The following is a 27,117-nucleotide window of genomic DNA, read 5'->3' as shown; positions in this document are numbered from 1 at the left end:
CATCATCTCTCCCAGCTTGTGTCAAATAAGAGATGTTTGTCTTTCCCCGAGGAGAGTTTCTGATAAATAAGAATTGTAGTGGTTTCATGATGGGCTGTTCCCAGACAGTGATATCCCCATGCTCGCACTATAACTGCGCTTTCTTCAGGAAAGCTGCAGTCAAACAAGTAGATCCACTAAACCAGTGGCTCTCAACCTTTCCAGACTACTGTACAGTAACTCCTCGCTTAACGTTGTAGTTATGTTCCTGAAAAATGCTACTTTAAGCGAAACGATGTTAAACGAATCCAATTTCCCCATAAGAATTAATGTAAGGGGGGGGGGAGAATTAGGTTCCAGGGAATTTTTTTTTGCCAGACAAAATACATTTTATCTAGACAGACAGACAGATAGATAGACACACACATACATATTTATATATATACACACACAGTATAAGTTTTAAACAAACAATTTAATACTGTACACAGCAATGATGATTGTAAAGCTTGGTTGAGGTGGTGGCGTCAGAGGGTAGGATATTTCCCAGGGAATGCCTTGCTGCTAAATGATGAACTAGCACTTGGCTGAGCTCTCAAGGGTTAATACATTGTTGTTAATGTAGCCTCACACTCTACAAGGCAGCACGAATGGAGGGAGAAGACACAATAGATGCATGGCAGTGGCTGTAAACATTCCCTGACGAAACCCACGCTATCCCACTGGCGCGTACCACTCCCTCCACTTTCCAAAGTGCTGGGGTGTGTGTGTGTGTGTGTGTGTGTGTGTGTGTGTGTGTGTGTGAGACGCACACACGCATTGACCCTTTAAGTACGCTGACTCCACTCTAAGCACACTGCCTTTTTAAATAGATCAGCAAGTTGATACAGCAGCTGCTGCCAGCAAGCTCCCTCTATCCTGAGATCTGTCATGTGTCTCCCCTGCTCTGTGGAGATGGGGTACAGGAGCGAGGGGATGGGGACACCCTGACATCAGTACCCCTCTTCCCTCCCACCCCCTGCACAGCAAGCAGGAGGCTCCTGGGAGCAGCTCCAAGGCAGAGGGCAGGAGCAGCACACGGCAGTGTGGGGAGGGACACTTGAACTGCCCGGCAATTGATAGCCCGCTGGACAGCTGCTGCACAGGGAACTTAGGGGAGCTGACAGGGGGCTGCCAGACCACCCTGGTTCCAAGCCCCCTCTAGCTAGCTCCAACAGGTTGCTCTTCCTGCAAGCAGTGGACAAAGCAGGCGGCTGCCAAACGGCTGCCAATGTTATAAAGGAGCATTGCACAACTTTAAACAAGCACATTCTCCAGTAGATCAGCAATGTAACAACGAGACAACGTTAAGTGAGGAGTTACTGTACCCCTTTTCAAGAGTCTGATTTGTCTTGTGTACTCCCAAGTTTCACCTCACTTAAAAACTTACAAAATCAGACATAAAAATACAAAGGCGTCACAGCAGACCATTACTGAAAAATTGCTTACTTTCTCAATTTACCATATAATTGTAAAATAAATCAATTGGAATATAACTATTGTACTTACATTTCGGTGTATAGTATACAGAGCAGTATAAACAAATCATTATCTATGAAACTTTAGTTTGTACTGACTTCACTAGTGCTTTTTATGTAGCCTGTTGTAAAACTACTAGGCAAATATCTAGATGAGTTGATGTACCCCCTCAAAGACATCTGCGTACCCCCAGGGGTACACGTACTTCTAGTTGAGAACTACTGCCCTAAACTGCAACACTGTTATGGGCTGGATTCGGAAGGGTAAATGAAAGCAGCTGGTGTAAACAAGTAACTTACAAGCTGAAAACATAGAAGTTGTAATATTAACAAAGCAATTAGCACGGAGGGTTTAAGAAAGCAAGAAGTGCCTTCTCAATCTTAGAAAACAAAATAAGCCTTCTTCATTGCAACCCATAGAGCACATCTGGGTAATACAAGCAGCCTCCTTCAGCAATGCTAGAAGCCCCAGGGCAGTCTGGGTACTGTAAGAGGGGAAAGCAGGGCGTGCTTACAAAACAGCAGGGTGATGCACTGGATGCAGGGCAGTGGAGCTAGTCATTACAGTCCTTCTAAAAAAACCTGGAACTTTGCAATATTCTGTTTAAGACATATGTTTACAAAGTTGTCAGTTTCAAAACATTGGACCTCCAAGTTTTGATTTGGGTTTTGCAAATGTTCTCTAGAATTTGGTCCAGCAGTTCATTTTAAGAGCTATTACTATATTTGAAATGTCTTACAATGATGCCTGGTATTGGAATCTTAAGTCACAAAATATACGTAAGAAACTCAGCGTCCCATAAATCCTAAACAGAGGGAATGCTCCCTACAGATTTCTGGCATGTCTACTAATGGACTCAAAGCCTGCAGAGAAGTTGGGGAATTCATTTAGTCCATTCTTTCAGTGGGTACAACTAAAATTCCAAGGCCAGAAGGGACCATTGTTATCATCTAATCTGACTTCCTGTGTAACACAGGCCACGGAATTTCCTCAAAACAATTCCTAGAGCAACATCCAATCTTCATGTAAAAATTGTCAGTGATGGAGAATCCACCATGACCTTGGGTAAATTGTTCAACTGGTTAATTACTCTTACTCTTAAATTTATGCCTCATTTCAGTCTGATCTGGATGCCTTGTGGTGGAATCTCCATCCTTAGAGGTTCTTAAGGCCCAGCTTGACAAAGCCATGTCTGGGATGATTTAGTTGGGGTTGGTCCTGCTTTGAGCAGGGGGTTGGACTAGATGACCTCCTGAAGTCTCTTCCAACCCTACTCTTCTATGATTCTATGGCATTTTGATGCGTTATGGGATGTTTACATGAGAGTGTGACCAGTTATTAAGTTTTGCTAGATGTAGCTTGAATCCAACGACAATTCTGCAATATGGTTAGGTTCAGTCTGTCATCATCCCATGCAAGTCTTTCTAATTTTTCTCCTTGCATTGTAGTGGGCCACCTTACTTCTCCAGCTCATTTTTTCCTTCTTCTTTTAATTCAGTTGCATACTTAAGCTTCTACTCAAAGCTACATGAGACAATAATTAATTCTTTGGCATAGCATAAGTGAAGGCAGGATTGTGAGAACAGCGGAGGTTTTTTCCTCCTCAGAGCTGCACAGCAGAAGAAGGGCATTGCTTACTCACTCAGCTTGTCCCTGTTTGTCCCCAAATTGGTGTATTTTAGACATGCTAGGGATATTGGGGCTGAATAATTAGTTAACAGTGTACCTGAAGATTACTCTAGCATTCTGATTACCACAACTTAGATACAGACTGTGGCAGAGAGGAAGTAGAAGTAGTACTTCAAGTTAAAGTTGAGACTTGGAAGAGTTAGATATTTCAGTGACTATATTATACATATTAGCGGAATTGCATTTTCTAAAATGGATCTCTATAAAGCATTGGTGTCACAGTTTTCTATCCTTGATAGATCCTTTGTAGTATTGTGGGTATTAGTCCCACAAAAAGAATCCTCACTAGGGAGTTTGGGTGAGACATGTGACATGAAGTTGGGTTATAAAAGAGGCCAATTGGATAATTAACACTTAATTCAGACCAGCTGACTTCCTTTAGTGCCATCAATAGTTTCACAGTGGGACTAGCTGCAGAGAGTTTCAACCTTCCAAGGATAGGAGCAAAAATACACAGCTAAAGTAATGTAGTCTAATTATAAAGAGTCTGAACAACATCTGAAGCAAGAATTAGAAAGGCCATTTGTACTTACTGCTGTCCAATGGAGCGGCCACGACTGAATGTGGACTGTTCCTGAACAGGCGGAGACACAGCATCACCACTCTTGACCTCAAGTTGTAATAGAGTGTTCCGGAGTTCTCCAAGATCTAGTTTAGCTTCGCCTGTGACCTTTTCACATGTTACCATTGATAGTGACCCTGAAACAGGCTTTGGTATAGAAGTATCTGCTGTTGAAGTACTTGCTGCAGCCCTTGTTTGCAGCTGGTCTGGCCCCAGGCACCATGAGGTTTGCAGATTTGTCGTCTGAAAAGGTGCTATCCAATCTTGCTGTAGAGCAGGAATTGGTTTCACACATGGATCAACCTTTGCAAGAAAAAACATACAGGCAAACTCTTGTATCATTGCTAAACTGCTCTTGTAGCCATCCAGAAACAAAAAAGAAATCAGTCTTACCATTCAATGGTAACTTTCATGTGTAGCTAAAAATAAATCCTTGGTGGTCTAAGTAGGTTTTTGGTTTAATGGTTACAGAGTGTTTTTAAAAATGCATATTGAAAGCCATGTCAGACAAATACAAAACAGGAAAATAGGTACATCAGTGAATCTTGTTTTCTAAGTTAAATTAGCAAAACATGTGGGTTAAAGTTAGACACCCATAGCAAGAAAGTTAAACTTTACTACTTGATACAAAAGTGCTGCTACTGATCACAGTATATACTTAGAGGGGCGGCTCCAGGCCCCAGCACGCCAAGCGCGTGCTTGGGGCGGCATGCTGCGGGGGGCGCTCTGCCAGTCGCTGGGAGGGCGGCAGGCAGGGTGCCTTCAGCGGCATGCCTGCGGAGGGTCCGCTGGTCCCACGGCTTCGGTGGACCTCCCGCAGGCACGCGGACCCTGCGCAGGCATGCCTGCGGGAGGTCCACCAGAGCCGCGGGACAGGCGAGCGGCAGAGCGCCCCCCCTCCCCTCCCGCGGCATGACGTCGTGCTTGGGGCGGTGAAATGTCTAGAGCCGCCCCTGTATACTTACCACCATTCTATCTGGAACAGACTGTAGCACGGGTGCCTCTTCCAGCTTAGCTTCTGGATAGTCTTTGGTCAGCTGATTGAGCTGTTCCAGCTTCTGCTGCAAGAACTGCATTTCAAGGATGGCAGACTCTTTTCTCTTTGCGTACTCCCTCTCTTCCTCTTCTGAAGGTGGAAAGACCATAATAAGCAAAATAGACAATGAATGTCCATTTAGGCTTTCCTCTCCCCAGCTCAGATATGAGGTGCTTTAGTTTAAATAAAATGCAGATATATAAAAAGCTGTTACAATTTAGGTTGCTACATGTAAATAATGTGTTCAAAACTAAATTAATCAGGAAATAGAATAAAACCATACAGCTACCTACATCAGCTTCTCACACTCCCAATAGCCCTACCATGAGCTAGTCAACAGTAGACAACCAGTGTCACAGAACTCTACCTTCTTGGGGTAAATGTTTCTCTTGGGTGACTGTTTCCTTGCTTGTGATTTTATTTAGGTGTTTTCCCTTTTGGGGTTCTGTATTTCTCTAAAATTGATTTGTAAACTATGTTTGTTGCATGGTTTGTAGAGTAGTTATTGTTTGCTAGGCAAAGGTACAGTACATTTGTGTGTTTTGCATGGCAGAAGGAAGAATTAAGGTTGTCTGGATGTCGCTTCCATTACTGTCATTGAGGACGGATTTGTTTGCAATAAGGATGGCGTAGGTGTGAGGTGATATATGCAGTTGTATGACTTTTCTGGTGCTGAGTGGAATTTGTTCTTAATTTTCCATTTAAAAAGGAAAATTCAAATATTTAAAAATGGCCATGTGAGAGATGTAGAGAGAGTGAGTGTCAAGTTTAAAGCTGCCCACAAATACCTCCTGGCTCCCTTCACTATCTCCAGTATATCTGGGAAAGTCAAGCCTCTTGTAGTTTGTGAGAAGAAGGTAATCAGCTGCTAGATCACAGTGGGATAGGCTGCTCTTGGCCCTTCAAGTGCCACTGCTTCCACCCCTCAGGGGAGAAGGGAGAGAGCGTGCTATACGATATTGGGAAGACTGGGTTTGAGAAGATTGACTGGACACTGCCACTGAAGTCAGTTTAGGGAATCCTGGGTTTTACCCTAGTCCCATTCTCTTGCTCTCTTATCAGGTGGGCTGAATGGCACTGCCTCCCAGAAAGTTCCTCAGATCAGAGGAATTCGTCTGACACATTCACTGATGTTTACAGGGTCCCATGCATGTCTTTTCTACTCTTTGGACAGGAGAGGGGATGCCAACTTTGGCCTAGGGAGTGTATGCAGGCCTCTAAATAGGGACAGCGATGAAGAGTTACTTTAACCAACTAGTTTTCCCTCGAAATAAGGACAACGACATTTCTGAAGGGAAGTAGATAGAGTACCCCACTCTTTTTGTCGTCTCAATCTTTCTTGTTTTCGGTAAACAACCTTCGCTCTCACTTCCTCAAATGAAAGCTCTGAGCCTTCACAGATGAGCATATTTTTATTGTACATCGCCACTTGCTCAAATTCATTGGAGGTCGAAGATAGCTTTGGAAGAACTGCTGACTTTGAAATGTAGGTAAGATACTCTCTGTGGAGAAAAAAGTGTGAAAGATGCATTCAAGTTGACTATGAAGAACTCTGAATATTTTTTTAAAGCACATTTGTCTAGCACAATTGAGTGTGTATTAATGCTACTTACACTTTTCCTGTGCCATCCTGGGAGGACTGAGCTGCAGAAAGCGTTGGATCCTAAAAGGTAGAAAGAAGCTTTGAGAGCCTAGTCTTAAAATGTCCACCTATTTTGTTCAGCCAAGAATTCAGGAAATCCACTTTTTCACTGTTGAACACTTTGTGATGCCCAGAATACAAAACCTGAAAGATGTAAGACATATTGATCTCCCCACCTTCCCAAGCTACAAATTTTGAGGACTCTGAGCTAGTTGAAGACCCATAACAGACATAGGTAGAGCAATAAAATTAGCTATGTTATTAAAGCAATACCAGCTATTAAAGGTTTCATTCCATCAGTGAATGGACAGCATGATACCTAGAAAACAGACTCACGGTTTTTGTTCCCCTCACCAGAGCCTCAAGTTTGATTAGTAACCTTAGTTTAAGTGAGGGACTTGTGGGGGCAACAGAAGCCTCCTCTCTCCTCAATCATTTAATCTCAAATCTCACTCTTGTGTCTTGTTTATCTCTCATTGCCCCTGTGTGGTAGTGTGATGGCGTCCTCATTTCCTCCCTACACTGGAAATGCACATGGGTCTGACAGAGCAAAGGATCGCCACTGCACAGCTTCTCCTCTATATTAATACATTCAGGGTTCTACATCACACACCAGTCTTCCAGCCAGATAGGATTCCTTTTTAGAACCAGTCAACACTGCTCCTATGAGACGCAAGGTCATTATCAAGTGATATGAGACAGTGATGATTGACCACACTACCATGATTCTTTCCTGTGGAGAGAGCACCCCCACCTACACTGGCCTTCAGAGATTTACCGTGTTGCAAAATTTAGTCTCCAGCGCCATTCACAATCACTACACCATGCTGCAGCAGCCATTTACGACAATAGAGTTCAACACAAAGTAGTCCATAGCTTTTCACTGCAGGTGGAAGCAAGCCATCTTTTAACCATGTTCCCATGCTGAACCATTGAAGTGCAAGAGTGTAGCATGCATGATTGAGCTGAACAGAGTATCCAATTTATATGCAAATCTAGAGGTTTCTTTTTTGGGGACAGGGTGTAGTATAACCATAGCCCTCCCAATATGGATGGAACCCAATGTTATAGCGGTCTAGCTGACAAGCGTGGATAGGCCAAGACAATTCCAATACTGATTAGCTACAACTATGCAGAACTTCATTAAATGAAAAAAACAAACAAAACAAAAACAAACTTAGTTAACAGTTAAGATTGCCAAGTGGCATCTCATACCCTTCCAGAACGTCAAGTCAGCAAACCTCAAATTAGTGAAAACCAGGAAATACAGACTTAAGGTACATGACCACAGCCCGCATGGAGTTGGCAATAGCCATTGGGAATTATCTCCATGCACTCTAGCAGCTTTCCCTGTTAGGTGTAGCTGTATTGAATGGTGGATAGATTAATCATAGCAGTTTGGAAGAGCTATGATTGTGATATGAGGCAAAGTGGGGAGCTGTAGCTCTCTGGGGGCATTTGTTACTCCTGGGGGAATTCTGCACCACTGCACAATGCAGAATTTTGCAGAAATTAACATTGTGCGTGCAGAATATCCTTTCCTCCACAGAAATGGGCTGCAGTGCTGCTGGCCACCACTAGGGGCTGCTGGGCCCGGCAGAGCCCAATTTGCACACAGAAGACACTGTCAGGAGGAGAGGGAGAGAGGGTTCCTGGCAGCTGCAGTTCCCAGCACACCCTGAGGGAAGGAGACCGGCATGCAGGAAACAGCATGCAAGCATGAGACCAAGCATCTCCTCTGGGTCCCTGGGCTTGGGTGTCTGGTCTTGGGGGACAACGGCTGCACTCGGGGGGTGGGGGAGGAAGAAGGGACAGGTGTCTGGGTTCTGGGGGAGAGGGTATCTGGGCAAGGAGGGGCCCTGCAGCTGGGCTTGGGGAGGGAGTGCAGGTATCCAGGCTGCCCCCCACCCAACAACTGGGCTCTGTGTGTGGGGAGGGGGGGGTTGTGGGTGTCTGGCCCCCCAGCTGGTCTTGGGGGGAAGGGGCAGAGAAACAAGAACTGGGTAGTCATAGTGGTTTCTTTAAAACTCTACTCCTGGGGGAATTTTTGTGTGTGTCTGTATTGTTACAGACATACTTGCTGACAGGTATTTTGAAATAAATTACCAAAACAATTGAAACTGGTGTGATTATGTAGTGTTATTTTGACAAATAAAATTTGCAGAATTTCACAAAATTTTAAAATATTGTGCACAGATTTTTTATTTTTTTGCGCAGAATGTCTTCAGGAGTAATATATGAGCACCTCCTCTGAGCCCTGTGTGAAGGAGAGATCAAAGGAAAAAGCGGTGCCTGTATACCTTGAGATCCTGTACACTTCATTTCAGTTCTGTGTTGTGTAGGATGTGTCACTAGCAGGGTACAGGTGACTTCTTGCCATGGGGACTGTCAGCAGTTAGGTGGGAGATGAGTGTGACTTGCACTTAGCCAACACCACATCTACTAAGTTTTAAACCTGTTAAAAATCCTTCACCCTTATGCACCATTTAACACTATACTTTCAATTACCTTTCCCTAAACTCAATGAAGAGCAGGTTTAGGTAACTTCTGTTCAGACCATTGCAAAGGCAGAATACGAGTATGTTTTATGAGCATAATGGAGCACTGCTCAAAGAGGGCATGAGTGTGTACCATAATTCTCTATTTCCTGGTTTTCACAAGTTTGAATTTGCTGAACTTGACATCCTGGAATGACACAAAATACCACCAGGCAACCTTAATTCTGTATTAACAAAGATTTTTTGTCATTTAGTTTCCTCAACAGTTTTTTTTTTTAAAACAGAAAGTAACGTCCATAGGAGTCGGTGGTCATTAGGCAGGTGTAATCATCATGTAAGCGTGCACTTCAGATGCTCTTGTGACCAGGTAATGATACTACCTAACTCTTACATAGCACTTTGCATCAGTAGATCTCAAGGAGAGAAACGTTATCTGCAACATACCAATGGGGAAAACTGAGGCACACGGGTTAAAATGACTGGGCCAATCATCCCACAGGTCAGTGGCCGAGCCAGAAATAGGGCCCAGGTTTGCTGAGTCCCAGTCCACTGTTCTCTCCACTAGACCACACAGTTGCTATGTGCGTGCTACGTACCACCCTCGACTCCACGCAGTATGCTACTTAGCTTCACACCCAGAGGAGCAGGACTTCCCCAGATCCTGGCACACATGGCGGGCAGGGAGAAGGGCTCAGACCTCCAGAGATGGACTGACCCCCCCAGATTCCAACACACACTGGGGGGGAGGGGCAGGAGAGGGGCAAGCTGAGCGGCTCAGACACCCCCAAAGGAACACATCTCCTCAGATCCCAGCTCATAGGAGAGGATGGGGAGGAGGGATCAGACCCTCCTAGAAAAGCTGGGGTCCAGATTCTTGCACACAAGAAGGGCATGTAGGCTTGAACAAATGCCCCGTCTCTGGTCTCCCACAGTCCCATAGGACTCACCTATTTCTCAGTGACCCCCACCCCCTGCTCCTCACTAGACACACACAATCCCTCTCCTATTCATTCATCCCCAATTAACCACCTCTCCTCCCTGCATCCCAAACCCTCTCCTCATATTCCCACCTGCTCTTCCACCCCAGTCACTCACCCCTCCCAGCACTGGTATGTGTAATTTATTCACTCTTCAAAAATAATTTCAAGGCCTTCTGAATATTCTGCTGTACTCAGATTACCTTTCCCCATGTAAAACAAAGCCTTTTGATAGAAGCAGATTGGAGGAACATGTCTTCTCTCTCTCTTTTTTTTTTTAAGATTTGTGACAACAATTGGATTTGAACTTTCAGCGCCCAAATGGGGCACAGGTCCAGGTGCTGAAATGTTCTCTCTTGAGTCATTCAGGTCCCATGAGGTGTAACTAGCTTTCAAACCCCTTAGCCTCCCGCTACATACACCCAATATAATCCAGTAGGGTTCACAAGGTTTATAACTGCTTGGCCCCCACCTACCCGGAGAACTAAACTAACCCTCCTTTTACTGGTGTAAGCTGATTTTCCCCACAGGGTTGGTAAGTGGCATTTACACTGTTGGGGTAACTCAAGACTTGAGACCAAGGTGTGATGATGGTCACTGTTTTGATCTCTGTGTGCAACAGGAGGTTGCAAAAATGTCAACCTTTAGAAAAGCGGGGGGGTTTGAGAGGGGTGAATCTGTATCTCAGGTACTCCTTGGTCAAATGGCCCCAACTTTGGATCACTGACCTAATTCCACACCCCCATAAGGCACACTGAACTCAAAGACAATCTGTATAACCATGTGGATTTTAGAGCACTTAGAAGATCTGAGCATTGAACAGAAAGCTGGTCTTGACCTTAACTACAGCAGAGCTTGTGCTCCACTACAACACTATACAAAGTAAGAATACTTTGTGGTTGGGCTGAAGTTTCAATTCCCTGAGCTGAATTGGAATCACAATCTGCCCTGTCCGAGTCATTAGTTAAGAACAGCTACCGTTACTTATTATACGGAGGGTGGGATTCACAAGGGAGACTTTGGCACTGCACCGCTTACGTCTACACCATCCCAGCATAACGATGGTGCCATATCAATACTGGCAGAACCCTATAATGCAGATGTAATGCTACACAGAACGAAGGGGTTTTTCAGTCACTGTAGGAACACCACCTCCCAGTACAATGTCATGTCACCAGAAAGCATTCTTCTGTCAAGCTAGCTGTGACCTAATTCTCTGTGTAGATGTGACAGCTACCTTGCTCAGGGGGGTTGGATTTTTCACACCTCTGAGCACTGTAGCTATGTTAATCTAAATTTTAAGTGCAGACCAGACCTTAGTTTAATTCACAACCCCCAAGTTAGGCACCCAGGCTCCCTACGCAATGCATGGGAAGAATCAGGTGCCTAAGAATGGGATTCATAAAAGCCAGCACACTGAGCACAGGGATCTGGTTAAGCTAGTTAATAGTAAATGCTGAGGAGAGGGGTGTGGCCTAAGCCCCACCTCTCAAAGAAAGCCGAGTACCTAACTCCACTTGAGATTCAGTCACGAACCTTCTTAGTCTGGGAACATGTGTAAGTCCATGGGTTGGTTAACGATAGAAAGGTAAGGAAAGTATCATTTGATTGATAAAAATCTACAGAATCATAATTTTAATCAATGTGTCCCCCTCTGTGCAATCGCAGGGAGAAGGGGTATCTCAGGGAGGACTTGATGCCTCCAGGCCCCAGCTCCTCCACCAATGGGTAGAAATTTTGATAATATAGTGACACAAATGGGTCAAGCTGGGTATCATGCAGAAGCTCTTTTCTCAGTTTTCAAATATATTGATTTCAATTACAGAGACTACAAAGTGTACAGTGCTCACTTTATATTGATTACAAATATTTGCACTCTAAAAATGATAAACAAAAATAGTATTTTTCAATTCACCTCATACAAGTATTGTAGTGCGATCTCTTTATCATGAAAGTGCAACGTACAAACATAAGGGTTTTTTTTATTATATAACTGCAATCAAAAACAAAGCCCTGTAAAACTTTAGAGCCTACAAGTCCACTCAGTCCTACCGCCCGTTCAGCCAATCGCAAAGAAAAACAAGTTTGCTACCCGCTTATTTACAATGTCACCTGATATTTAGTACAGGCGTTCACATGGCACTTTTGGAGCCATTGTTTCAAGGTACACCTCTACCCTGATATGTGACTCGATATAACATGGTAAAGCAGCGCTCCAGGGGGGCGGGGCTGCGCGCTTTGGCAGATCAAAGCAAGTTGGATATAATGCGGTTTCACCTATAACGCAGTAAGATTTTTTGGCTCCCAAGGACAGCATTATATCAGGATAGAGGTGGATTTACATGCCAGATACACTAAACATTCATATGCCCCATCATGCTTTGGCCACCAGTCCAGAGGACATGCTTCCATGCTGATGATGCTCGTTAAAAAATGCATTAATTAAATTTGTGACTGAACTCCTTTGGGGAGAATTGTATGTCTCCTCCTCTGTTTTACCCACATTCTGCCATATATTTAATGTTATAGCAGGCTCGGATGATGACCCAGCACATGTTGTTCATTTTAAGAACACTTTCACTGCAGATTTCACAAAACACAAAGAAGGTACCAACGTGAGATTTGTAAAGATAGCTACAGCACTCAACCCAAGGTTTAAGAAGCTAAAGTGACTTCCAAAATCTGAGAGGGACGAGGTGTGGAGCATACTTTCAGAAGTCTGAAAAGAGCAACACTATGATGCAGAAACTACAGAATCCGAACCACCAAAAAAGAAAATGAACCTTCTGCTGGTGGCATCTGACTCAGATAATGAAAGTGAACATGCGTCAGTCTGCACTGCTTTGGACTGTTGTCGAGCAGAACCCGTCATCAGCATGGACACTCATCCTTTGGAATGGTGGCAGAAGCAATTGGCTGAACAAGAAGTAGGGCTGAGTGGACTTGTAGGCTCTAAAGTTTTACATGGTTTTGTTTTTAAGGGTAAGGTTTTTTTGTACATAATTCTATATTTGTAAGTTCAACTTTCATGATAAAGAGATTGCGTTACAGTACTTGTATTAGGTGAATTGAAATACTTTCTTTTTTACAGTGCAAATATTTGTAATCAAAAATATAAAGTGAGCACTGTACACTTTATATTCTGTGTTGTAAATGAAAATATATTTGAAAATGTGGAAAACACCCAAAAATATTTAAATAAAAGGTATTCTATTATTAACAGCACGATTAATTTTTTTAATTGCTTGACAGCTCTAATTATCAGCTTTGTTTATTATGCCAAAAAGTTGTAATGAGGCACCGGTTAAGACATCAGCACGCCACCAGCAGTTACTGGAATCCATGTACATCCTTACGTAACAATTACATTGGGATCGTAATTATAACAAAATCCGTTTACTTTGGTCATTGTTCTTAGGCATCAACTGGGGAGACAAAGAGTACTGTTTAGGAGCTGAATCTTTGGAGAATACCACCATGGAGGGCCTGGTTAACCAAACACTTGGGGGTGCCTTACGTGCTATAAGAACTGCACCCATAAACTGAATCGGGCAAGACTGGAGAGGAAGTACATGGAGCATAAGAAAAAAATGTGAAGATGCTGGGACAAGTGCCAGCTGTGGGCGAGACTCCCCTTATACTAGGTCCCATGGCACGTTTTTCAAGAACAGCGGCTTCTTCTGTGGTAATCCAGAAGCCCAAAGGCATCCCGTAAGCAGCGGCAATGGCGAATGCAGAGTTTGGAATGGGATTGAAGAGCAACAAATGGTTAACAGAAAGGCGCTTAAAGCACTTAGTAAAGATGAACTGTGGGATACAGGCAGTTTTTAAGCAGTCCTACCCACAGAAGTGAATCACAGCGCCTATCCTTTAAAAATAATTCAAAAGATGCAGCACTATCAAAGCAGAAGAAAGCATGGATATCAATATCATAAGCGACTGGTGGTAGCTGCCCCCCCCCCCTTTTTTTAAATGGCAAGCATTATGTCCTGCACTACAGAATTTCAGGGATTCCTAGCTACTGCCAAACCTAAAAGACACAACCATGTGGCCTGTACTTCTTTAAGTGGTGGGTAGTGACTTCAGCACCAGCAAGCAGGACTGTAAGCAAGTGGAGCACAAGGCTGCCATTTGATCACAAAGCCTCATGTACGTGAGTGAAAGTCAGGTTTTCAACACCTCCAGGACAACCGTGTGGCAAATGAGTAACCTACCACTACAACTGACTGTTAGTTTTAAACTAATGGTTCTCAAGCAAGAGTACCCATAGCCCTGGGGGTATGCAGAGTTCTTCCAGAGGATACATCAACTCATCTAGATATTTGCCTAGTTTTACAACAGGGGCTACATAAAAAACACTAACAAAATCAGTACAAACTAAAATTTCATACAGACACTGACTTGTTTATACTTCTCTATATACTATGCACTGAAATGCAAGTACAATATGAAATATTCCAATTGATTTATTTTATTATATGGTAAAAACAAGAGAGTAAGCAATTTCTCAGTAATAGTGTGCTGTGATACACAACCAAAGCAGAGAGAAAGAAGGGCAGGAGTGGAGCACCCACAGGAATACTTCTTGAAGAACTACAGCTACTGCACAGGGTAACATTTCCTTCATGTAGTGTCCCCGTGGGTGCTCTATTTCAGTTGACATCTGAGCATTATCCCCAAGGGGACTTCAGAATGGGATCCAAAACTGAAGACAGCACTGCAGCTCCAAGTGCTGCATCAGATCAAATATGGAGCAGGGTGTAATGCTTCCAAAACGTATGGACTGAATAGGTAGGGGGTCTACATCTCTCAAACTGGAATATTCTTCAAAAATTGCAGAAGATGTCACTTGCGATCTGGTTGTGTGTATTCCTGCCCTGGGTGGCTGAGCACCTGCACTCATAACAGATGTAGATACCCATTTCAAAAGTCTGAGCAGAAATAAACTTATGTCTAAGGAGACTCCTATCTGATCTCCTAAACCACTTAGTCCTATCCAAGTAAAAGGCTGAGGCCATTCTAAAATCCAGGGTATAGAAGGATTCCTGCTGAGAACAGTGAGGTTTTGGGGAGAACTCCCCCCCGCCCCCAGTAGATGGACAGATTGGAGCTCTGATGGCAGACTCCTCCTCCCCTGCCTCACCCCCTCCCCATTGTTCTTAAGGTCTCTATGTCTACATCCCAGGTTCCTACCCAAGGTTACATCAGATGTTCATCTTAACCAATCGTCCCAACCCTATGGGCTGACATGGTGGCAACCAGGAAGGCCATCTTCATAGATAAATTAAGGAAGCAGGTAGCCATTGATTCAAACAGAGGACTCGTCAGGTGGCTGAGAACCAGCTTGAAGTCCCAGGATGGAGTGGGCTGTCTCATGTGAGGAAAGAGATTACTCAGACCCTTAATAAATCTGGATGATACCAAATGAGCAAAAGTAGAGAATCCCTTGACTAGGGGGATGAAAGGCTAATATGGCAGCCAGGTGTACATTGCCCAACCTGAGGGATAAACTGGATGTCTTCAGATCTGACAAGTAATCCAGAAAGAGAAACCAAGTCAGGCCAGAAATTGTAATGACCACATGAAAGGGGGAATAGCTTCCATTTTTGCAGTTAAGTAGTGCGGATTAATGTTTTTCAACTGTTTAGGAACACCTGCGGCATCTCCATAGAGCAGGGATTTTCTATAGCTGAGGTCCATCCAGGACCCAGGCTCTGAGACACAACCACCACGCTGGAGGTGAAGAACACACCCCGCCTCCTGAGACAGGAGATGAGGAACGGTCAGGAGCGTGGTTGATGACTGGATACAGAGTTGAAGTACGTAACGGACGGTGCCAAGCTTGGCCAGGTAGGTACTATGAGAATAACTCTGGCTTTGTCCTGCCTGATCTTGTTCATCGCCGTTAGAATTGGGGGCACTGGAGGAAAGGCATAGAATATACTCCTCTTCCACTGTAAAAGGAAGGCATCCCCAAGGAGTGGTGACCCAGCTCCCCCGCACAGAAGAGGACACAGTGTTTTCAGAGGTGGTGAAGAGATTATCTCTGGCCATTCCCCATCTCTAGAATGTCTTGGAGGACCTTGGTGTCCAGATCTTATTTGTAGTTGTGGGAGAACTCAAATCAATATAGCTTAGATCTACTTATCAAAGAGTCCACACTACGCGATGTCAATGGGAAACACTCTCCCATCGACTTCCCTTACTCTTCTCGATCTGTACAGGAGTTGACAGGGGAAGTGATCTGCGGTCGATTTAACGAGTCTAGACCCGCATCGGGTGGTCGATTTTAGCATTGATCGCCATGCATCGATAACACCTTTTTTCTAGACAAGATGTGTCTAGTTTCAGTTTCCAGCCATCAGGTCTTATTATGCCTTTCTCTGCTAGATTAAAGAGTCTTCTGCTATCAGAAGTCTTCTTCACACATAGGTACTTGTAGAACATGGTTGAGTCACCTCAACCATTTATTGGATAATTAGATTTTACTTTACAAGAAATAGGGGTCACCAAATGAAATTAATAGGCAACAGGTTTAAAAAACCCAACAAAAGGAAGTATTTCTTCACACAACACAGTCAACCTGTGTAACTCTTTGCCAGAGGATGTTGTGAAGGCAAAGACTATAACAGGGTTGAAAAAAGAACAAGATAAATTCATGGAGGATAGGTCCATCAATGGCTATTAACCAGGAGGGACAGAGATGGTGTCCCTAGCCTGTTTGCCAGAAGCTGGGAATGAGCGACAGGGAATGGATCACTTGAATATTCCCGGTTCTGTTCATTCCCTCTGAGGTACCTCTCATTGGCCACTGTGGGAAGACAGGATACTGGGCTCGATGGGCCTTTGGTCTGACCCAGTATAGCCATTCTTATGTACTACTTTAATCTCGCTGAATGGTAGGTTTTTGAGATCTTAAATCACTCTTGTAGCTATTTTCTTAACCCTGTCAGAAGTGTTCATATTTGAAATACATGGAATTACTTTTATTTGATCTTTATACTAAGAATCAAAATTTATGTAGCTGTTGCAATTTATGTAACCTGCCCTACTACTGAGGTATACTAGCTAGATCACTCTTTGCTTCTAATAGATGGAAATTTGTGGATTGAAGGTGGCTAGGAATTGTGTCCCGATACTAGCTTGTCTGTACATTTATGTTAAAGCACTATTGCTGCCCATGTATACTAAATACCATGTTTGTTGGAGGTGGCAGAGGTTGGTCTGTTTACTCAGATTTCACCATCTTGAATTTATCCTGTAGGCCTCTAAAATAGTTTGTGATCCACAGACTTCAGGTGTTCAACTCTTATTCCCATGGCCAGTGCATGACCACGTTAATCACTAAGGGTAGGTCTATACTCACCGTCCGGGTTGACGTGGTGAGTTCGACTTCTCGGAGTTCGAACTATCGCGTCTAATCTAGACGTGATAGTTCGAACTCCCCGCGCGCTCCGGTCGACTCCGGAACTCCACCACCGCGAACAGCGGTGGCGGAGTCGACCTTGGAGCCTCGGAGTTCGACCCCGCCGCGTCTGGACGGGTAAGTCAGTCGAACTAGGGTACTTCGAGTTCAGCTACGCTATTCGCGTAGCTGAACTTGCGTACCCTAGTTCGACACCCCCCCCAGTGTAGACCAGGCCTAAGATGGTCTTTTCTCAAGTCTTTGATTTTAGAAGTTGAGAGATACCTGACTTTTGGAGAGACAGGCTGGGTCACCAGATTCTGAGACATCTTTTCTAGGAGCCATTTGATTTGGAGTCTGGGAATCGTGAAGTTGTTTTGAGGCAGCAACTAGAACAGACAACATAGATGCTATTTTATATTTAAGGACATTACTAAGCTACCAAAAAAAGTTTTGCTATTGTTAATGGATAGCAAAAATCAAACCCCCAGTCTGAAACCTATGAACCTCTACAGAGGTCTCAGACTCCGATTTTAAGTTCAGAAGGGACCATTATGATCATCTAGTCTGACCTCCTGCACAATGCAGGCCATACAATCTCACCCATCCACTTCTATAACAAACCCCTAACCTATGTCTGAGTTATTGAAGTCCTCAAATTGTGGTTTGAAGACCTCAAGCTGCAGAGAATCTTCCAGCAAGTGACCCCGTGCCCCATGCTGCAGAGGAAAGCGAAAAACCTCCAGGGTCTCTGCCAATCTGCCCTGGAGGAAAATTCCTTCCCAACCCCAAATATGGCAATCAGTTAAACCCTGAGCATGTGGGCAAGACACACCAGCCAGCACCCAGGAAAGAATTCTCTGTAGTAACTCAGATCCCATCCCATCTAACATCCCAGACCACTGGGCATACTTACCTGCTGATAATTTGGCAATTGATCTTTTATTAATTGCCAAAATTAGGCTATGCCATCATACCATCCCCTCCATAAACTTATCAAGCTTAGTCTTAAAGCCAGATATGTCTTTTACCCCCACTACTCCCCTTGGAAGGCTGTTCCAGAACTTCACTCCTAATGGTTAGAAACCTTTGTCTAATTTCAAGTCTAAACTTCCTAGTGTCCAGTTTATATCCATTTATTCTTGTGTCCACATTGGTACTAAGCTTAAATAATTCCTCTCCCTCCCTAATATTTATCCCTCTGATATATTTATAAAGAGCAATCATATCCCCCCTCAACCTTCTTTTGGTTAGGCTGAACAAGCCAAGCTCTTTGAGTCTCCTTTCATAAGACAGGTTTTCCATTTCTCCTAGCAGCCCGTCTCTGAACCTGTTCCAGTTTGAATTCATCCTTCTTAAACATGGGAGACCAGAACTGCACACAGTATTCCAGATGAGGTCTCACCAGTGCCTTGTATAACCTGGGAGGCCCTGTGTATAACAGTACTAACACCTCCTTATCTTTGCTGGAAATACCTCGCCTGATGCATCCTAAAACTGCATTAGCTTTTTTAATGGCCATATCACATTGGCAGCTCATAGTCATTTTGTGATCAACCAATACTCCGAGGTCCTTCTCCTCCTGTGTTACTTCCAACTGATGTGTCTCAGAAAAATACATTGACAATGTAGTTTCTACAACCTTAGATACTCAAGTGACTACATGAATATTAAAAGAATCTGATTAAGAGTGCTAACTGGAAGCCATACTACACCTCTACCTCGATATAATGCTGTCCTTGGGAGCCAAAAAAAAAATCTTACCGTGTTATAGGTGAAACTGTTATATCGAACTTGCTTTGATCTGCCAGAGTGCACAGCCCCACCCCCGCGGAGCACTGCTTTACCGTGTTATATCCAAATTTGTATTTTATCGGGTCACATTATATTGAGGTAGAGGTGTACTTCCAAAAGCATAAATTATAGCTTACTGTGACCTCATTTTAGCAATAGTGATGTTGAGGACAATTGAACAAGCAGCACATTTAATGACCACGCTGAAGTTCTCTTGTTCTCCCAAAACCCACATGTCCACCTGTTGAAAGTATTCCCATGGTTTAATGTAAATATTTCCATACTGCAATCAAGAGAAGGTCTCAGCCTATGGCTCTAGCCCCAGAGGGCTCTAGCCAAACAGGAGGGCATGAGGGCTCCAGCTGGGGGTGCAGCTGAGGCATTGGGGTGCAGGAGGGTGCTCAGGGCTGGGACTGAGGGGTTCCGAGGGTGGGAAGGGAATCAGGGCTGGGGCAGGGGCACAGGAGGTAGCTCCGGGCAGCACGCACTTCAAGCAGCTCCCAGAAACAGCGGCATGTTCCCCCCTCGCCCCCAAGCTCCTATGCAGATGCACAGCCCAGGAGCTGGGGGGGGCGGGGGGGGGGAGCAGCGTGAGGAACCCCCTGGCTGCCCCTACACGTAGGAACCAGAGTGGGGACATGCCACTGCTTCTTGGAGCCATGTGGAGTGGGGCAAGACCCCGACCCTGCTCCCCAGCTGGAGCAGGGGAAGCCCCAGACCCCCCCCACTTTCCAGCAGGAGCTCGAGGGCCAGATTAAAATGTCTGGAGGGCCGGATGTGGCCCCAGGCCATAGTTTGCCCACCTATGCTCTAGCCCAGGGGTCCCCAACTTGGTGCCCGTGGGTGCCCTGGCACTCGCAGGGGCATCTAAATGCACCCACATCCTGGCCCACGGTCGAGCATCCACCACCAAAATTCAGCGGATGCTCGACTGCTGCCACGGTCCTTCATCTGGCAACTGCCAGACAAAAAGGTGGGGACCACTGCTCTAGCCAGTTACTGCTTTACTGCAATAGGTCTTCACTGGAAATGACTGGCAGCTTCTGAAGGTTGACCTTCTGTAAGGTTATTATTACAGCTGTAATATGTGGTGTTTTATTTGAACAGAATCAATATAAATCAGTATTCCACATAAAGCATTAGTAACCGAAGAGTTCCTGACAGTGGAAGCCTCAGGCTTGGTCTACACTACATACTTACTTCGGCATAACTAAGTCACTCAGGGTTGTGAAAAATCTACGCCCCATGAGTGACAGTTATACCAACCATAACCCACCCATGTAGACAACACTAGGTCGGGGGAGAGCTTCTCTCACCAACATAGCTACCACCTCTTGCGGAGGTGATTATAAGTTGACGGGAGAGCTCTGTCTTTGGCTTGTAGCAGGTCTGGTGAAGATGCTCTAGCAGCGCAGCCGCTTTGGTGCAGCTGTGCCAATGTAAATTTGAAGTATAGCCCTGCTCAGGGATGACTTGGTACTAAGGAAGCCTGCAGTAATTCCCCTCCACACACTTTTTTGGGGAGGGGGGAAAGGGAGCAAAACTCCCTAAGATTATGAAACATTTAGGGGCGGAAGAAGCAGAAGCCACAAACATGGCTACACATCTTATGCAGGTATCTTAGAAGGGAAATAAGCCTTAGAGTTCCAAAAAGCTGAATCTATCTTGGGGTTTACCCAAACCTACATTAAAAACACTATGGCAAGATATTCCATTTACGTGAGTGTAGTTCATGGATGGTTCAGCATTAGCCTCACCTTGCGTCAACGGATGACTTCGAGGGATACGACTCTGGAACAGTCTAGATTGAAGAGAAATGGAAGTTAGTTAAGGTTGACTTTTAATACTGTGGTTCCAATAGACCAAAGATGAAAGGCTAAACTCACCACTGGCATACATGGATGCCACACCTTTGATTTCACAAGCAGTATCTCTGCTTATAGTAGTGATGAATTAGGCCCTTCATGGCAAGATCATGGTAAAGGAGAAGCTGGACTGTAACAGCACGATAATTCAAGTGTCACTAGGATAGGCAATTGCTTGAGTTTCCATTATAACTGAAGTGTCCAACAGAGTACTTCCAGAGCATGTTAATTGAAGTGGACCAGGCTATTTTGTTCTTTAAAATGGACCTATACAGTAAAAAATGACGCCATACAGGACAGACCAGTGGATCAGCCGCACGCCAACAATAAGAAAAACAAAAAACCTTGACAAGTTATATTGGAACTGGAAAACATTCAAAAAAGTGCAGCAAAAATTAGGGGTACAGAACGGCTTCCATTTGAGGAGAGATTAATAATACTGGGACTGCTCAGCTTGGAAAAGAGATGACTAAGGAGAGATATGATTGAGGTCTATAAAATCATGACTAGTGTGGAGAAAGTAAATAAGGAAGTGTTATTTACGCCTTTTCATAACACAAGAACTAGGGGTCACCAAATGACATTAATAGGCAGCAGGTTTAAAACAAGTATTTCTTCACACAATGCACAGTTAATCTGTGGAACTCTTCGCAAGAGGATGTTGTGAAGGCCAAGACTATAACAGGGTTCAAAAAAGAACTAGATAAATTAATAGAGGATAGGTCCATCAGTGGCGTCCCTAGCCTCCATTTGCCAGAAGCTCGGAATGAGCAACAGGGAATGGATCACTTGGTGATTACCTGTTCATTCCCTCTGGGGCACCTGGCATTGGGCACTGTTGGAAGACAGGATACTGGGCTAAATGGACCTTTGGTCTGATCCAGTATGGGTATTTTGTGTTCTTAAGTTCTGGATCCACTGTATCTTCAAAAATAAGACACTGCAGTCCAACTCTCTTCAGTGTCAGTAGAAAAAAGGTAACCCACAAGTCTAGACATATTGAACAGTGAGGAAGTGTTGATGTTTAGCTTTACAGGAAATTCAGTTGTCTTTATCCCTGCTGGAAGATGTACCGGTATATTTAGGCAGGTTCAGTACTTCACTGAATACCACATTTTGAACAGTTCCTATTTGCAAGATGTGCGCGCCAAGAAAGAGCAAATAAAAAACAACTACCTGTATTGTTCTTGCAGATTTTCCATTGGCTCTGCCTGGTTATGAATACCCTTTTGAAGAACAGCACCAGCATGTTGTATATTCCCTTCAGTTTCAAGCTGTTGAGCCCAAGCAATGTACAAAGCAGATGTCCTAGTACCAACTCCTTGGCTGTAGATGTAGTCAAAAAATTGACTAGGAGCACTGATGAATTCTGCCTACAAAACATAACATACATACTCATTGGCACATTAAAAAGAAGAAAAACAAAAGCGTCACTACTTCTGTCTGTGCCTTTATTTATTTTACAGCTGTCCAACATTCCCCACTATAAAACTGTTTGACTCTTATGTCTATGGCATACCTAGAAAACCCATACATTACCATGAAAGACTATCCTTTTTTCTAGTAGCACAATTGAACTCCTTTTCTGATGTAGAGGGAGACTCTGAGGAAGGAGGAGGTAAAGCCATGCTGCCCAGAAGCTCACCTCTCAAGCGCTTGGTGGGTAGAAAGGGTATTTTCTAGTCAAACAAGAGAGTTATCCCTCCCTAAACAAAGGATCAGGGTTTATCCACCAGGCAGTTTGAAAGTACTTTGGAAGTAAGTCAATGAGAATGTATTTATGTATCAGATAAACAAAGCTAACAAGTGTGGGAGGAAGAGAAAGTGTGTCTATACTCCAGCAGGGAAGAGAAACTTTACCTAAGCTATAAAGGCGGGGGCGGGGGGGGGGAGAGAGTGTCTGACCCTCAGATAATAAGCAATTGAATAACCTGATTGCATACAATATTAGTGCATCATGTAAGGTCTTTTACAAATGCCCGTAACACTGGTTATTAATGCATAACTTGTACAATATTAATACTCATTGATATTGTTTTAAAATTTGTGCATGCTAAACACAGGAAGGAACAATTGCCACCCAGACAGGACTGTGGGTACCTATTTACTGGTCTCCTATGTAAATTAAGCATGGTAGAATCAAAATAATGGAAGTTTTATTTATATACAGGGTGATGGGAAGCCCACAGGAAGGGAAGAACAGCATGAGCTCAGCTTCCTCATGGACACAGCAAGCTGAGTACGGAGGAGGCGTTCCTGCCTTCTAAAGCAAGGTCATCAAACTTTGGGAGATAAGCAAGGACAGAGAGCCATTTTAGGCATCCATCACTGGACAAATGCAGGAGGAAAGTGCTTTGCAAGCTGAGAAAAATGGGTCCTTGAACCCAACCATGGAGACAGTTGGTGTCTCTGGGAACTAGACTAGAGAGTAAGGGAAAGAGAGCACTTAAGGGCTTGGCTACACTGGAGGTTGCAGCGCTGGTGGAGGCTTTACAGCGCTGTAACTTAGTAACTGTCCACACCTGCAAGGCACATCCAGCACTGCAACTCCCTGGCTGCAGCGCTGGCTGTACACCTGGTCTGCTTGGGGTATAACGAGTGCAGCGCTGGTGATGCAGTGCTGCTCGTCAAGTGTGGCCACACACCAGCGCTGTTATTGGCCTCCAGGGTATTAGGAGATATCCCAGAATGCTTTTAACTAAATTACTCTTTGTTTTGTTATGATGTCTCGTTGTTTTGTTGTGAACTCGGGGCTCTGAGAGCTGCTTATCTAAAACACAACTCTTGTTTGCTGTGATCAATCTGTAACTGACTGTGAACAATCAACTGAGATAACCCACTACCTTGCTGTGAATGAGGCAGGCAGGGGGATGAATGTCTACAGCTAGTGTTTGCTTGAGGAGAGAAACAGCGCGGGGGGGGCGGGGAGAAAGGGAGTCCGTTGGAGCAGCTGCTTATCTGGTCTGCAGGCTATTTGCAGTTAAGAGTGAATGAGGGGGTCGAGGAAATGTTCAGATTTTGCAAGGCAGAGAGCTGACACACAGTGTCGGCTCAAAAAATCCTCTCCCCCCCCCACTCCCTGTCACACTCTACCCCACCCCCCCTCTTTTGAAAAGCACATTGCTGCCACTTGAACACTGGGATAGCTGCCCATAATGCACCACTCCCAACAGCGCTGCAAATGTAGCCACACTGCAGCGCTGGTAGCTGTGAGTGTGGCCATATACCAGCGCTTTCCCTACACAGCTGTACGAACACAGCTGTAACTCCCAGCACTGCACATCTGTAAGTGTAGCCAAGCCCTAAGATCTTTCACTTGGGGAGACATGGGAAGCCAACCCTTCGTTCTGCTGGGAAGAGGTCCTGGCCAAAAGTACGGTTGGCCATTTTGAGTCATCTTGCGGGAAGCACATAAAGATTTTACTTTGAACCAAGATAATAGCTTGTTAAGTCTTAGCTATTGGAAAGCATATTTTGTTTTACTTATCCTATCTTTATTTCCTTGAACTCACTTAACTCATGCTCTGTTTTGTTTTTGTTAAAAAAGAAGTAGGCAGCATTTTCTCCTGTAAATATAATGTAAACAAACTTATTTGTCTGAGGCCTTGGCTACACTGGCACTTTACAGCGCTGCAACTTTCTCGCTCAGGGATGTGAAAAAACACACCCCTGAGCGCAGTAAATTACAGCGCTGCAAAGCACCAGCGTAAACACTGCCCCAGCGCTGTAAGCTAATCCCCATGGGGAGGTGGAGTACCTGCAGCGCTGGGAGAGCTCTCTCCCAGCGCTGGCGCCGCGACCACACTCGCACTTCAAAGCGCTGCCGAGGGAGCGCTCCCATGGCAGCGCTCTACGGCTGCAAGTGTAGCCATACCCTTAGTAATTGGCTGAACAAGAAGTAGGACTGAGTGGACTTGTAGGCACTGAAGTTTTACATGGTTTTGAGTGCAGTTATGTAACAAAAAAAAATCTACATTTGTAAGTTGCACTTTCATGACAGAGACAAACATGTACATATACATATATGAACAAGAAAAACCATCCAAAATATTTAATAAGTTTCAATTGGTATTCTATTGTTTAACAGTGTAATTAAAACTGAGATTAATTGATTTTTTTAATGCCAATTAATTTTTTTAGTTAATTACATGAGTTAACTGTAATCAATCAACAGCCTTAATTAAAATTATTTCTGACTCTAGTAAACTACCTACATATTTTCACTTTTTAGTACATATCTAAGTGTACCTACTAGTTTAATGCAGTACTTAATGAGTCTCAGATCCTGGTGGTACCTCTCCTCACCGATAAACACTTTCACAAGTTGCTCTAATGAAGCGGACAAGCATTCCTGTCCACCCTGAAGCGGGAAAGCACTTTCCACCCATTGCAGGTATCTGGAACAAGAGGAACATGTCACTGATGTGGCACCTGCAGTATTTTTGGATAGTTGCTATTAGGAAAGCAAAATCCAAATGCCAACCTGTCCCAAGGATCGAGGGGGTCGTCTCCTTGATAGCTCTGTATCTGGGCTTCAAACATCCTGCAACACACACACACACAAAAGTTAGGCACAGAGCAGCAACTAACGAGAGGGGCAGGGGAAAGCCCAGGGGTCAGGCACAAGGGAATGTGACATTCCCTCTCCCCCCCAGGCAGCCTAGCCGCCCCCCCCCACTCCTCCCCCAGGCAGCCTAGCCGCCCCCCCCCCACTCCTCCCCCAGGCAGCCTAGCCGCCCCCCCCCACTCCTCCCCCTGGCAGCCTAGCCGCCCCCCCCCCACTCCTCCCCCAGGCAGCCTAGCCGCCCCCCCCCCTCCTCCCCCAGGCAGCCTAGCCCCCCCCCACTCCTCCCCCAGGCAGCCTAGCCCCCCGCCACACTCCTCCCCAGCGGCCTCCCCGGGCGGGCCCGCTCCCTCCCATCGGTGGGGCCGAGTCCGGCGGGCAGCAGCAGCTCCGCTCCGGCCCCCCAGAGCCCCCGCCAGCCCCTCACCGCGCGCGAGCCGCCAGCTCCATGGCCGCACGGGACAGTCAACGAGAATCGCCTCCCCACTCAGCGCGCAACGGCCCGGACCGGACTTTTCAAATCCCCCGCGCAGGCGCAGTGCGGCCCACGGCGCCTTCGGATTGGCTGGGCTCCTGCAGCCGGGCAGCCAATCCCAGGGAGCGCCCTGAAAAGCCTTTCGCGGGTGGCCGCGGAGAGGGGGCGGGGTTAGTGCGCCCATTGCCCAGCACACAGCGGGAGTGCGCGCGGGCCCCGCCCCTTGGCAGCCAGGCCCTCGCCCCGCCCCCGCGCCCAGTCTCCACCTGCCCCCTCCCGCCCGCGGGGCCTAGCACCTGCCCGGCCCCACCTCTCCTGGGGCGGCACCTCACCCCGCCACCCCCACCCCCGAGCCAGGCCAGGCCCCACCTGCCCCCCACCCACCTCCCCTGGGGCAGCACCCCATCCTGCCACCCCCACCCTGCCCCAGCCACCCCCACCCCTGGGCCAGGCCCCACCTCCCCTGGGGCAGCACCTCACCCTGCCCCAGCCACCCCCACCCCCGAGCCTGGCCAGGCCCCACCTGCCCCCCACCCACCTCCCCTGGGGCAGCACCCCATCCTGCCACCCCCACCCTGCCCCAGCCACCCCCACCCCTGGCCCGGCCCCACCTCCCTTGGGGCAGCACCTCACCCTGCCCCAGCCACCCCCACCCCGAGCCAGGCCAGGCCCCACCCGCCCCCCACCCACCTCCCCTGGGGCAGCACCCCATCCTGCCACCCCCACCCTGCCCCAGCCACCCCCACCCCCGAGCCAGGCACCCTCCTGCCCCACCTCCCCTGGGGCAGCACCCCATCCTGCCACCCCCACCCTGCCCCAGCCACCCCCACCCCCGAGCCAGGCACCCTCCTGCCCCACCTCCCCTGGGGCAGCACCCCACCCTGCCACCCCCGAGCCAGGCACCCTCCTGCCCCGCCTCCCCTGGGGCAGCACCCCACCCTGCCCCAGCCACCCCCACCCCTGGCCAGGCCCCACCTCCTATGGGGCAGCACCTCACCCCACCCCGCCACCCCCACCCCTGGGCCAGGCCCCACCTGCCCGGCCCCACCTCCCCTGGGGCAGCACCCCATCCTGCCACCCCCACCCGCCCCCCACCCGCCTCCCCTGGGCCAG

General features: G+C 46.2%; 1 protein-coding gene across 2 annotated transcripts in view; it reads right to left on the bottom strand.

Annotated features, from left to right (window-relative positions):
* Nucleotides 1–26,088, bottom strand: part of BUB1 (BUB1 mitotic checkpoint serine/threonine kinase) — a 43,959-nt gene extending 17,871 nt beyond the window's left edge. For both annotated transcript variants that reach the window (XM_045009247.1, XM_045009248.1), the window contains exons 1-10: nucleotides 25,957–26,088; nucleotides 25,449–25,508; nucleotides 25,218–25,362; nucleotides 22,142–22,338; nucleotides 20,858–20,901; nucleotides 17,592–17,695; nucleotides 6,398–6,447; nucleotides 6,096–6,286; nucleotides 4,714–4,874; nucleotides 3,720–4,051 (exon numbers count right to left, since the gene is read on the bottom strand). In XM_045009247.1, coding sequence (XP_044865182.1) covers nucleotides 3,720–4,051; nucleotides 4,714–4,874; nucleotides 6,096–6,286; nucleotides 6,398–6,447; nucleotides 17,592–17,695; nucleotides 20,858–20,901; nucleotides 22,142–22,338; nucleotides 25,218–25,362; nucleotides 25,449–25,508; nucleotides 25,957–25,979 — 1,307 coding nt within the window. In that variant the 5' untranslated portion in view covers nucleotides 25,980–26,088. The remainder of the gene's footprint in view (nucleotides 1–3,719; nucleotides 4,052–4,713; nucleotides 4,875–6,095; nucleotides 6,287–6,397; nucleotides 6,448–17,591; nucleotides 17,696–20,857; nucleotides 20,902–22,141; nucleotides 22,339–25,217; nucleotides 25,363–25,448; nucleotides 25,509–25,956) is intronic.
* Between the last annotated feature and the right edge of the window lie 1,029 nt (nucleotides 26,089–27,117).

The sequence above is a fragment of the Mauremys mutica genome, chromosome 3 (assembly GCF_020497125.1).
Source record: "Mauremys mutica isolate MM-2020 ecotype Southern chromosome 3, ASM2049712v1, whole genome shotgun sequence".
In the NCBI taxonomy this organism is placed as follows: Eukaryota; Metazoa; Chordata; order Testudines; family Geoemydidae; genus Mauremys; species Mauremys mutica.
This window is presented reverse-complemented; position numbering and strand designations above follow the sequence as displayed.